Consider the following 14169-nt stretch of genomic DNA (forward strand, 5'->3'; position numbering starts at 1 on the left):
AATTCATGATGTAATGTTCGCCTAGCAAATAGCATATACATACGAATAATCAATTTTTAAAATAAAATTCACTAAAACATAAAACAGACATACATTTTGAAAGTACCGGCAGAATAAAATTTCTCTTGATCCCATTGGAAACAGTTTACATAGGAAGACGAACAAATCTACGCTCATCTTCGAAAGTGAATATTTACAACTGAAGGCTGCAAGAACAGAGTCTGTTGAACAGATAGAGCAAGGGGCAAAATTGGATGAAAAAGAAACGAAGAGATCTTTTTTGCACGACCATCCATACTACCAGCTTCAGGACCTAAATAACAAAAAATAAATTTAAAGCACGAAATAAAGTCTGCTAAATTCATGTTCAAAAAACAGATCAAAGTTGCATCTTGCGTGGATTACTGATCAGATAACTAATGCAAGAAAACTATCATAGCAGCATATCAAATAGAACATTACTCCGCATCAAAGAAAGTAATAGATAATAGATATATTTAAAAAGAAAAAAAGAAAAAAAAAGTTGGGAGGAATCACTAATCACTACAAAAAAGATTTGTGAGAGCCTATAGTGATTAGTGATTATAGGCTCTCCCAAATCTATAGTTGGTTATCCAATTTGTATTCTACAAAAAACATTGTTTGATACTATGATTTTTGCCACTTGCATTTCACTCTCTTTTGCATCCTCACATTAGAAAAGCATGATCCCGCCATTCATCTTTTAGAAGCCAATAAGATTGAACAAGGGGAAAAAAACGTACCTGGCTTAATCTTAAATTTGAGAGAATACGGAGGTTTCCTTAAAATGAACTTGATTGGATGGTCAGTTGATTGCCTATGCCGATCTGTTGCAGAAATCAGCTGCAATATTGGGAATAATTAAAAATATAATCCATATTAAGGGAAAAATCTAGTTGATTGGTGAAAATTGTGCATCAAGTGTTCTATGAAATTGGTTGATGAAAATAAAACCTATCGTTTTCAGTACAAGAACAAGTGTAAGGAAACCAGAGAAAATATACTTCCAACTGTAATTCAAAGTAGACAACCACAACTACAGTCATCCTTCTTTTTCAATAAAATTGGAATCTCTACCAGTAATCAACCAACCTATAGAATCCTCGCCACTGTTACCATATCCTTTCAATATACCATTTTTCAATATCACTATATCATGCAGCAAATGTTGCCACCACCTCCACCAAAAGAACTCAGCTTCAAATTTCTTTCCATATATCTAAAATCTAAAATTCAAAATTTGGAAGAAACGGGCGTTCAGATAGACATGATACAAGCGCAACTGGTGTTATGGCCTCTCACCAAAAAAGGTAAGATTGGTTTCCCCGTGAACACTAGCTTACTATTTAGTATTACTAGCACTAATCTAACAGCTGAAACTGCACTTGAACCAGCATATACCTAACATTTTCCTAAATATTTAATTTTCTTTTGGAAAAAAGAAGAAATTATGGCTGGTGCATGCAAAGTAGGGAAAAAAAAACAACTAAAAGTAAACCTTATCATCAAACCGGAAAAGAGATTGGTCAAAGTAAGGAGAAGGACTCTGTGACTGACAACTGAAAGGCAAAGAGGCAAGCATCTTCTTCACAAACTGCAAAACACAAAATTTATACATACAACATATTAGCAGACCATGTAGACTATATTTTTTTATTTTTCTTCTTTTCTGGGGAGGGAGGGACGGAGCAGGCAACCACAAGGTTATAACCAACCAACACTTTACCTGTGAAGAGTTGCTTGCCTTATCTTTTATGCTTCTTAGCTGCTCCAGTGCATGAATATTATTTGAATGAGATGATATGAAATTCATATACATTGAATTCCTTGACGTTGCATGGAAGTGGTCACAGAACTGCTCAAACAACGTGTATAGCTCATCTGCTGAATTCTGATAGGATGTAAAGAAGAATTAGAAAAAAAAATCCAAGACTCTAGCACAGAGAAAGCCTGAGAAAATAAAACACAGGACAAACAAAATTTACCTGATAAAAAGATACAATTTCAGTTGTATCCATGTTATACACAGCAACAAAAGCTGGGTGGTGATCAGCATTTCGCGACACCTGAGGCTTCAAATGTGAAAGATCAAAACATCATAATATAATATTACCAATATGAACTAATAACTCAATTGGAGTCTCCAGGTTGAACTTTTCAGGGATGTTTAACCAGATGAATACCTAAACATGAGCTCTTCCCCATTTTTACCGGCTGATCAAATTGTCATTGATAAAATCATTCTTGGGCCTCTACTTAACAACTGTAAGCCTTTAAGAGTTTGTCCCTAACATGGTATTGGTATGAAATATCTAAGACCTAGTGATCAGAGTTCAATCCTTGTTGCCCTGATAAATTATATTAAATTTCAGCAACAGTTTAGCCAAACTATGTTTTGAGGGGGCTTGTCAAAAGATAATTACCATTTCAGCTACCAGCTTAAGATTTGAGAAGAATTAATGTATTAGTAATAGATCTCCAATTAGAAAAGTCTATCAGAGAAGGCGTAGGAGAGTTATAGGGGATTTGCGACCCTTAACTGAGTTGTTTTTGTAAAGCTAATTAAATGAGTGTGACTGTTAGTTAGTGGTTACAGGAAAAAGGGGTAGATTGTTAGTAAAAATAAAAGGAAGTAAGAAATGTTGCTAGGGTATTGGACTGTAAAATTGGAGATTAGGAGAGAAGCTGAGGCTCTCAAAAGTCAAAACACTCAGCAGTTGTATTCGTTTCTCTGCCCTGTTTAAAATCTGTCCACATTGGAGCAGATTGGAAAATTTGGGTCTCTTAAATAAAATCACTTCTTTTTTTTGTACCAGTTCAATTATAACCTTTCTAATTAAATTTTTTTCGATCAGGGCTCTCCTTATATAGTAAGGAACCTCCCACAGGGAAGCTAGAGCTCTACTACAAGGAAGTGTTTAGGCTTTGAGCCACGCTCAGGTTGCTTGAAAGTAATTTTCATCTGTTCTTAGAGACTGTAAAAGGAATTCTCATAACAAATAAAAAAAAGACATACAAAGAGAACTCACCCCTCCATCTACACTACCAAACTTGATTAGCAAGTGATGTCTGTCCATGAATTGCACCTGCCCAGGAGTTGAATAGATGCAACTTGTTACATTCCTTAATATATGCATAGGAAAAAATCTACAATGTAAAGAAGATTTAAACCATTAGGGAAATGATTTTGTCTGATGATAAAGCTGAGATAGAAGCACTCAGAATGCATAAAATGTGTCAAAGAACCCACCTTCCAGATAATCAAATCAACATAATCTTGAAAGTGGAAATAAAACTTCTTCCTTAGTCCTTGGACCCTCTGGTGAATCAGGTTAAAAAGTAGAATAAATTAAAACAATGAATTTATGCATAATAAAAGAAGTTAGAATTTGAAAGATACAAAAAATCAAAAAGAAATTCAACACGGAAAAAATTGCTAAGCAGTAATTAGAAGGGACGGTGAGTGTGAACATTATATAATAAGTATTTATCTAATAATAATTACTTACACACTCATATAGTAATTGATTTTATTCAAAATGTATTGCTGCTTAGAATACTAACCAAGGTATCATCTCTTTCTTCATTCCATAGTCCCTGGAATATGAATGAAAGCAATCGCTGCTTTATACCACTTAGAAAAGACCTCCCCAGATTAGGCTGGCCTTGATCTTGATGTATGTTATTTTCTGTGTGGTTCCCAGGCAACTGATGCTGTTGGTTTTTGTCAGACAATGCCATGTACTGTCAGAAAATGACTGTCTTTGATAAGTGTAGTGCTTTAAATATGCCACAAAACCATCAGATTATGTGTGATATTAAGCCTCCCTATTAATTTTTAACGGCATAGCATATTAAGTCCGGAAAAAATTGTAGTTTTTTCTGTTAAAAAGCCTCAATAATTCATCTAAAGGCGCATGTAACATAACGTTTGTAGAATAAAGCCAACCAAAAGCTTGCAGACCTGAGCATTTGAGTTGAGAAAAAGTTCATCATCTTCACGGCAGAATTCCCCAATAGCACGTACATCTACAAGGTTTCCAGAGTCCCTAATTTGAAGAATGTGTATGGTTTGATAGCGAAGTGATACAATTGCCAGTAGGTCATCATACAAGAAGACCCCCATATTATGAGTCAAATTAACAAAGTCATTACAGAAGACCTTCTTATCCAGGATTGATCCATCTTCCAATCTAAGTATAATAGGTGAGAAATCAGGGGGAAAATGACATAAGTACAAAATAACCAGAATATGATTGCTGATATGATTTTGAAGATCTGAAAATGAAAAAATTGAATATAAAGAAAAGCACCTCAAGAGGTGAAAAGTTATCTTTTCAATTGAAGGAACACCCTGGACAGCTCCTCCAACAGCAGGCGCATCATGTATTTGGGCAGTAGAAGTAGCAAACAGTCCAAATTGATTACTCTCCATGTAAAGAAAAAAATCTTTACATATAAGTTCATTGCAAGAGGCAAGAGGCACACAATATAATTGAGTGAAAAAACTATCAAATCTCTTTGCTTTTGATGGCAAATCATGCTGGTCACAATCTTCATCTTTGCATGAAAAGGAAAGCCACCTAGGCCTATAAACAATCAACTCTTGATGATTTCTGCTGAAACTTATAAGGTATTGACCATCATCTGTGAATTTACGAAACGAATGGTCCGGGCACTCAACCTCATAGACTGTGTAACTAGGTACTAAGTTTTCATAGAATTTGCGAGCATGATGAACCTGCAAGAAGTAAATTACACCTGCAAAAATTAAATTCAATTCAGGTTCCTTCAACAAAGGAACAAGACACCAATTTTACAAATTTCTCAGAAAAGCATATTTTCCACAATGGCACTCCAAATACACTTTTGTATTTCAAGTTTCAACATAAAAAACATTATACTTGAAACGGCTCAATTCAACAGAGTCAGATAAACTGTTCTGAAGCGCTTCCAAACTTATACAGCTAAGTAAAAACCATGTAAACATTTTTAATTCGAATTTCATTAACCATTCCACACCTCAGCTTTTAAAAATTATTCATCGGACAAGTCGGTAAACTAAAAAGAGGCAAAACATGACCACATTTGCAAGAATTTCCAGAAGACATAATTATGATTACGGAGAAATTACACTAGTGCCAGGAGCAGGAGTGCGAAGTTGACGATCGAAAATCCTAGCCACAATATTGCTGCTTCTGTAAAACATTAAATCTTGTCCACAAACTTGACAACTTTACCCTGAAAGTGAAGAAAACAAATCATATCAGACAAGTTATTTTCTATAGGATCATTTATATTAAACTAAACTACCCTAAAAACTCATGTTGTAGTTTGAGGAACCTCAAATCAAACACCGGAGCATGTATAGCTACAACATGAAGAAGGTATGAACAATGCTATGTTCGGCTAAATCTACAACATAACTACTCGATGGAGCTAGAAATTTCGCAACTCAGGTTGAACAGTAGACACATGAGGATTACAATACACAGTTACATACAATTGAAAATCAGAGAGAAATAGAAAGCGAGTTTGGAAGCAGAGAATCAGAGAGGTTACCGGAGGGAGGGCACGGCGGGAAGCGGTGTTGACGGGAAGAGAGCAGCGGCGTGAGAGCGAGAGAGAGTGAGGGGATTTTGGGAATCTAGAAATTTAAATGAAATTGGGGTGAGTGAGAATGAAGTAATGGAGTTCGAAGATGCCACATCACCACCCCGTGTGTGTCGTGCATCGAATTCCCTTTCACACACTCACTTTTCTTCTTCGTCGTCTTCTTCCTTTGCAATTGCAATCAAAATGCAACCCCCAATCAAACACCACAACTTTCCTTTCCTTTCTTTTACTCTTTCTCTTTCATTAGCGTGCATATATGGATAAGGTCACACCACAAAATAATAAATATCCTCTTTTTTTACAGGAAAATAATAAATATCCTTATTCCTTACTATAATAATAAATTACTTAAAAAATAATAATATTGGAAAAATTTAATAGTAATTAGGTATCTTTATTCACAATATTGAGATAATTCCTTTTAAAAAAGGGTCATTGCTTATCGCAAATAAATTATATTGGTCAATGAGATAATTCTTTCTAAATTACAATTTTAATGAAATTTAAAAGTTTGCCATCAATTGTGTGATTTATGTGATATTGCTTTGTCATGTCCAGCTTCGCAATGAGTAAAGCTGAAGAGATGTGAGTTTCACAAGGAAGTCTAATTTGATCGTTTTTTGAGGTCTTCTCCGTAATGATACCACAAATTGAGTTGCTGGATTTTTAGGTTTTTCTACTGGTGCTAGCCCTTTGCATGTTGAGTTGATGGCCTTTAAACATGGTCTCCTCAATGCCAACTCTTGTGCCGATTGGTTAGCGTCTTCGGACTTACGATCGCAATGTACTCTTATGATTTGGTATGTTCCTCCTAAGAGTTTAGTTTCACTTGTTGTTTCTGACAAGCGGCGTTGTGCTACTCCTGGGCATCGGTTGTTGTTTATTTTTCTTTTGCAACAAAAAAAAATTGAGCCAATGACATGCAATCTTATGAAAATTATTTAGTTCTTATAACGAGTGTTTTAATTAGCATTCTCATAATCGATTTTGATAAAATTATACTAAAATTGAGTTGAAAGTAAAATGATTTATATTTGAATACACTTATAAGAAAAGTTATTTATGTAAATGAAGGTTATGAAATTCAAATGGGAAATCTCAAGTTGGTTATGTCCATGACAATGGGTTTACATAACTTCATTCCATAAATCAATTAGTACTTGTGCTTAAATTAAACATTCAAACACCTAAAAAAACAGTTCTACCACACATTCTATATACTACTATTCAAGAAAATCACGTGTGCGCCCCTATCTAGATGATCTTAAATCAACTTTTGAAATTCATTACACTATTCCGTGTTATATTCACCTTATGGGCTCATTTTCGAAAGAAAAAAAAAATTCACCTTATGGGCACTAGCAGCACACACATGTTGACAGTAGGTATGGTATGGAAGGCTCTAATGGAGACAGAAGTGCTGACAGAAACTATACAACCCGGGAAATGACAGAGTATGTACAGATATCATCAGCTTCAACCTTATTACAAAGATTGACTATACAGCCACAACTGCATATCTATTAGAAAGTGCAACTTTTGAAATTAATAAAATATTGAATACTGTGAATTTTGATAAAAACAACTCTATTTATTGATTCCTTAACCACTACCCTAAGGGCACTTGGTTAGCATGACTCTAATAAAATAACAATAAGTTTATATACAGAAGTGATAGCCGGAGAAAATTTGGAAATGGAGTAAAGAGCAGTTGATAGCATCAAACTATGAAGGTCATCCCATCCCAAATAAGTTAGAAATTACATTAAAAGTGTACATATTTGTAGACTCACGCCTTGACTCCCTGGAAAGAGGATGACAGTATTCTGAACAGTCCATCAGGGTTATCAGCATGTACCTGTTGATAGACAAAGTTAAATCCTCTTTTGAATGATTTAACAGCAAGCTCCACAAAACAAATTTCATCCTCAGTCCATGTTTAATGTTACCCACAAAAGATCAAACCATGTCTTGAATCACACTACAAATACGAATGACAAGTAATTCCAGCAAATTTAACCATATAACATAATATGTGAGGTAAAAGACAAGCATAGTAAAGGACCATACACTAAAAAAATATAACCAAATAACATAACATACCCAGTGGCCAGCATCTTCAAGGACATGCATTTCAACTCCGCCTCCTTCCTCAGCAGCAATCTCCTCAGCAGCATGGATTCGCTGAAGATCTTCTAGAGCCCATCTATGTAGGCTTCTCTCTGCTTTCAAAAAGTTCACATGCACACCACGAGGTACGTCTTCAACAATTTTCCTATGAACAGAAGCGTAAAACATTATTGGCTACACACTATTTTCTAACGTTGAAAACTATTACCATTAATCCCAGCATCAGTAAATACATTAACCATGGAATTATTTCTTCAGTAGAACAGACTAAATATCAAATTTAACTCTCATGCAGGACCTCTCACTATGACTCATTTATTCTTATCATAAACACGAGATTTGACTTGTTTAAAGTGAGGGGTGCACTTTGGAGAATAAAATACAAGTATCACTCTTGATTAAAAAATCAATGGGAAATAGAGTGATAAAATACATGCATGTGTATCAAATTATAAGTTCTTAACATCTTCACAGATTTCCCAATCAATGGTTATAATTTCGCACTTTATCCTCTACAATATACTCCTCACTTTTGTGGATTTGACAGGACCTAATCTCCCTCAACTAGCTAAGCCTGATAAAAATAAATATATAACAGCTAGCATTGTTATCATAGGTCAGAGTAAGTACCACAAATTTGCTTCTTCATAAGATTGATACATTTCTGCTATCCCCCTCAAGTCAAACACCCACGAGAAGCCTGAACCAGGAGAGCCGGTTGGTCGTAAGTTAGTCACAACCCACTACATGCAAAATAAGGAAAAGAAATTAATAAATAATTGCAAGGATATAAATTGCCAATCAAGGAACATGTCTATTTCTTTTATCTTAATCTTAAGGAGATCTCCAACTTATTAATCAAGGCAACAAAAGCTCTCTAAAATGTTAGAGATTCATAACAAAACATCAGATGAAATTATCATTCAAATATGGCAATTCACATGGATAAACAAACTGAACTTGCTTAAGGAGTAAAACCCAGGGGTACTGTTGATTACTGATTTGTCCTATCATGAACTTATTCATATTATCATTGAACCAAGGGTATGTATACAGTACCCAACTATTACTAAACAAGTTTTAACACTGCAAAACCAAGCCACAATACAAGTGCAATTTCAACAGTGGTCAATAATAAAGTGTGCCATAGTAATGTACCTGTGCCACATCATTAGAAAACCCTTGTTGAATAAGAGCTTTCACAACATCCCTCTTTGAAGAGACCTTCCTTAAGGAAAAAATCACACAATAAAAAATTTGCTCACAATATAGAACCAACCAAAAAAAAAGTTAAAAGTGTCTGTCAGTTATTTAAAAACAATGTTGATGAGATGACAATCAAAGTATCTAGATAATGTTCACTAAAAAACTAGTGACTTAGAATAGTAAGCATTAAGCACACGCATATTATTGTGGCCAACTTTTATCCTATAGTTCCATCAATTTTTACTTCCATTTCCTTCTCTATATTTTCCTATATTAATTTTCAGTTTCCCCAATTCTCTCTTTTATTTGCATTAGAATTTATGGTACTCTCAGTTTCGTCTATCCAAGAACAACCTTACCATTGTTCCTAGATGGCTAGATCTTCACTAAAGCCAGTGAGGGTCACCTTATAATACAAGGCAATCTTTCTCGTACTCTAATCCTCATTCCTCAATTCTCTGGAAATACGCTAATACAAATATTTATAGCCCACCAGTATTTGGTTAACAAGCAGCCAATTTTAATTTATACACTTCATGACTTGCTACTTTCCATTTAAAAATAAATATTTCACACAACTCCCACTGTCCCACATATCTTTCACAAATCTTGATATTAATTACAATTTACTGTTAGAATGTACCAACAAAATAGAAAATTGATAATACTTATCAAAACAAGATTTTAGATCAAACCCAACAGCTGGCCTTGAGCAACAAAACCAAGAGTAACACATTAAATCAAATTAACATAGCCATTCCATTTATTTTCTCAAAAGACACATTAAGTTAGAAACATAATAACAATAATTAACTAATGGTATACCTCCTTTGGCAGTGTACTTAGGAAGGATATGAGTTCTGCTGGATGGTCCTCTCCATCTCCACCTGCTCGAACTTTTCCAGGAGTTGCATCAAGAATCCATGCCTGCGAATAGCACAAAAACAAGTATGAAATAGCTCAGGGGAAATCATACGCAAATAGAAGCACATACAAACAAAGAAAATATAAATGTAATCCTAGTCAACTTTATGTTTTCCTCCCTTCTGATTTCTGATAGGCTTAATTTGCTATTCAGTTAAGCTTTTTAGCTCCCTATGTAAGATCATGCAAATGTATTTTAAAAATTTATATACAGTTAATTTCTAGGCTTTTCCTACTATTGGAGTATAGTGCTCAAGCTACACTCAGGCACAAAGGAATATATCTATCAGGAAGTAAGTAGTTACATGATCAGGCTGTAAGTTAATTAAAGTTCAGAGTCAATTACTCAGACTGTTATTCAGTTAGGAGCCCACTGGGTATGTATATATGTACCTCGAATTGGCTCAATATTAATTCAACCAGAACTTGTTTTTGTACTATGAATTTCTCTGTTCACTGTTTCCTTCACCCAGGAACCTATCAGAAAATAGATCCCACATATGAACCAATATTATTTTCAGACAAGACCTTGGAGTCTGATATGATACACAGCCAGACCTTAATTTTCCGATGACTTATCAAACGATGTTAAAATTTCATGAAAAATTTGTACACTTGTATTACTTAATTATATCTTTTACCTCAACGATTGGATTTATTAAATTGAGCTTATAAAAAGTTATTGAGTGGAGCAACTATGGCTAGAGTTACTTCTGGTGAAAGTGGATCCCTCCCCGACACACACTCACACACACATATAATACCAGCTCATTGCATATTTTTAACATAAAAATCAAAACAGTATAAAAATCGAGTCCAATAAAACCAAATAGGAACCAAATTTGGGCTTACTCTCACTGGTCGAGCAAGAGGTTTTGCAGCTTGGTCCACCATGCTCAAAACAACTGATCAAACAGAACAATGTAATTAAAAAAAAACTTATAAAGGAAAGTAAACTATTGAAAAAACTAATTAATAAAACTGAAATGTTAAAATATTAACCTTTTCCTCCAAAACTATGACCAACCAACAAACGAGGTGTTATTCTTAGCTCCCGAACCTATCAAGAATAACGGAAAGGAAAGATAAATTACATGTGTACGGAACAATACGTTTCTCTTATGGAAAGGAAAGGAAATATAAACATTACCAATTTTTTTATCAATAGAAGAATAATTCTTAAACAGAAAATAGATTTACAACAACAACAACAAAAGCCTTATTCCACTAAGAGAGGTCAGCTATATGGAAAGAAAAAAAAACAAAGGATTTTAAGTCCCACAATTGATATCACTTAATATTTAAACGTCTGGCAACTAAGAATCAAGGGAAATATAAGGGTAAACCCAAGGAAACTGCTTGAGGAATTCACCCGAAGTAGACAGAGATAATAAATCCTGAAAGGCAAAAGAAGAGCTGGGGTGTGGTCAGGGGTGAGATTCCCTAAAATGACACCCAAAAGATTGAGCACCAGGTATTCCATCTCATAGAACCCAGATTCAAAACCCATTAGGAGAGAGTAGCTTGGAATTAATATAGATCCTTGCCCATTCTATAGCATGCTCACCATATAAATTATGATTGATGAAACTTGTTAAAGAACGCATACCAGTTTCAAAACATCAAGAGCAGCAGATTGAACAGAATGGGGCCCTCTCTTCCTCATTGAAGCTGAATCACCATGACATCGTAGGTCTACTACAAGAAACTGTCAATACAAACACAAGAAACAAACAGGATTTAGATTGATGTGCATCTAAAATACTCCTGTGTTGCAGCCCCTACGCTCAGAATTTTGGAGATCCAGAATACAAATTATTACCTAATAATAGAGTTTAACAATTTCATCCAAACTTATTGGACCATCAACAAACAAGAAAGTGCTGTATTTCAACAATTGTTTAGAACCGTGGCAACACATGGTTCATTGGTAGTGTAGAGTTATATACCATTAGTGGATCAAAATTAAAGCCATAGTCATAAGGCCTAGTCTATCTGTATGGCAAGTATATCTTAACAAAGCTCAGGACAAAAATGTACAGCAAAATACCTGCCACATAGGAAACTCTTTTGCCAATCTCTTAACGAAAGTTCCTGCAATATATAAACTTTTAGGAGTGAATTATGAAACTATCAACTAATTCTTTCCCATCTATATTTCCCAGAGAACTATACATACTTATAGATATTAAAATATTTAACCCAAATATAAGACATACATGAAAACTAAAAGAAAATTAGAAAGGCAAAGCAAAAACTAAAGATCCCAGTTTTGATGAAAGACTTGTGAATAATGTATAAACAGAAGCACACACCCCAGTTTTTCCTGCAACCCAGGATCCCATGCAGAAAGACAGCTGTTGGTGGATCAGGCAAAGATTTGTCCATAACAGAACTCCATCTCACCTGTATACAAAATTATTTTTTAGCATTAGTCTTTTGAAAAGAATTTGCTGCTTTATCATCTTTATAGCATTACATGAAAAGCACATCGATGAGATTCATTAACTTCTTCAAAATGAAAAAATGTACGGTATTGGCAACCATCCAACTTCATTTTATAAATTTTCAACTAAATGTGTTCATTCAGTTTCAAATCTATTTTGTTAAGAAGCTTATTGAACAGGTGGGTAAATAACTAATGGATTTGTTTTAACAAATTTTGTTTGACATTTCAGCATTTGATATCATAAAAGGTTGCAGTAACTCCAATTAAGAGAAAATCCAAGAAAAGTGAACCATCCTCTTTGAAGGGACAGTACAGAGGATTCATCATTTTGGTTCTTTTTCCAGAAAGTACAATTTTTTAGGCTCTTAAAAAATCTTCCCTTTTACAAAAAGAACTTCTCTTTTGCATAAGGGAAGCTTCAATAATTTGTGTCCAACATTCTTCCAGAAATCATCTCAACTCCAAAACTACAAATTTTCTTTAGCCTAAAGGCTAGAGCAACATGGAACGAGTGACATACAGAACAATGACGGAAGATCTTCTACATTGTCAGCAAAGAGCAACTAAACAAGATATAAATTTCAACTGAATACAACACTCCCTAATGGATTGAAGGGAACACAGTATGAAATCTAAAAGTTGAAAACACTAACTCTCTGCAAAATGTAAACAAGTTCCTGCTAGATGAAATTAATAACAAAAGAAATAAATAATACTTACAAGTGCCCCTTGGACCAATTCATATGCCTGCAGACACAAACATATGCACAAACAAAAAAAATACTCAGTCATGATAAATAAGGATAGAATTATATGATTTTCCTTAATGGAGGAAAGAATCAAACAGACTTTATTAATTTACAATTAGCAATTTAGAAGTCCCAATTTTTTAAACCTTCCTACTTAACTGCAACATATGTAACGAAATTCACGGTTGGCATACTTTCCAGCTTAGAAATTACTATAAACTTCTCTTTTATATTTGCTATGTCTTGTTATCTTTTTGTTGCAAGTATAAACACACCACAGAAAATAAATTAACCATGAAAATGCAAGGTTGAGCAATCAGATTACCAAAACACTAGAAGAGCTGGCCACATCTCCCTTCTGTCCCAGAGTGTCACTCACCAATGCCATTGATACGGTCCGGTCCTTAACTGCACGGCTAGTGTAGCTTCGAGCCAACCGCGGCACATTGAATCTGTCATTCTACATCAAAAATACATATATACATGAATAACTTGTGAAGCAAAGAGCATAACATATCACAATGCTAATTGGTAAAACACGCGGCACACAGCAGAGCCTGAATACGAGTCTCTAACAGCAAAATTAGCAACACAACGATCATGGAAAATTGGAAATCGATTGAGAAGTAATAATAACCGAAGCGAAGCTCAAATGCGAGCGAGCATGGTGTGTGACGAATTTTCAACGCATAGGAATTAACGAAGTAACGAGAAAATAAGAGAGGGAAGAAATGCACCTGAGTGAGCCGGAGAATGGGAGACGTGGCATTGGGATTGGAATTCCTCCGTGGACCAGAGGCGAACCTCGCCTTCCTCTCCGAAGAGGAGTTAACCGCGGTGGCGGCGCAGCACGGTGAAGGATTGGAAATGAGCGGCATCTGAAGGAAATGGAAAATGTAGATCGGAGGAAATGGCTGACGGAGACACCAAAAGATGCGGTGGTGACTCCGGCGATGAAATAAAGAGAGAGGGGGCGCGAATAATATTAATTACAGCACAATAATACTAATATGTATATTGTATTTTATTGGGTGTGTGAAAGCTAAGTCTTTGGGGTTGATATTCCCACCACCA

General features: G+C 34.9%; 2 protein-coding genes across 4 annotated transcripts; both read right to left on the reverse strand.

Annotated features, from left to right (window-relative positions):
• Window positions 1–6: 6 nt before the first annotated feature.
• On the reverse strand, window positions 7–5870 carry LOC130741284 (light-mediated development protein DET1). 3 transcript variants are annotated; one of them, XM_057594134.1, is made up of 12 exons: window positions 5584–5870; window positions 5156–5262; window positions 4335–4762; window positions 3986–4214; window positions 3586–3735; window positions 3272–3340; window positions 3051–3107; window positions 2007–2093; window positions 1748–1912; window positions 1520–1615; window positions 765–864; window positions 7–313 (listed from the first exon to the last, which is right to left on the reverse strand). In XM_057594134.1, exons 2-12 carry the CDS (start codon window positions 5228–5230, stop codon window positions 174–176), a joined length of 1596 nt encoding a protein of 531 aa, XP_057450117.1. In that variant the 5' UTR covers window positions 5231–5262; window positions 5584–5870; the 3' UTR covers window positions 7–173. The 3 variants fall into 3 exon arrangements, with proteins under 3 accessions (XP_057450117.1, XP_057450116.1, XP_057450115.1); XM_057594133.1 differs by having other exon boundaries at window positions 2007–2087; window positions 3586–3765; window positions 5584–5868; XM_057594132.1 differs by having other exon boundaries at window positions 3586–3765; window positions 5584–5868.
• A 1286-nt stretch (window positions 5871–7156) lies between these two features.
• On the reverse strand, window positions 7157–14094 carry LOC130741287 (uncharacterized). Its single transcript, XM_057594137.1, has 13 exons — window positions 13833–14094; window positions 13421–13555; window positions 13067–13093; window positions 12213–12303; window positions 11948–11991; window positions 11507–11605; window positions 10900–10957; window positions 10750–10802; window positions 9799–9900; window positions 8926–8991; window positions 8398–8510; window positions 7741–7912; window positions 7157–7495 (listed from the first exon to the last, which is right to left on the reverse strand). The coding sequence occupies exons 1-13, from the start codon at window positions 13971–13973 to the stop codon at window positions 7427–7429; spliced, it is 1170 nt and encodes a 389-aa protein (XP_057450120.1). The 5' UTR covers window positions 13974–14094; the 3' UTR covers window positions 7157–7426.
• Window positions 14095–14169: the final 75 nt, after the last annotated feature.

This window comes from Lotus japonicus, chromosome 2 (assembly GCF_012489685.1).
Source record: "Lotus japonicus ecotype B-129 chromosome 2, LjGifu_v1.2".
In the NCBI taxonomy this organism is placed as follows: domain Eukaryota; kingdom Viridiplantae; phylum Streptophyta; class Magnoliopsida; order Fabales; family Fabaceae; genus Lotus; species Lotus japonicus.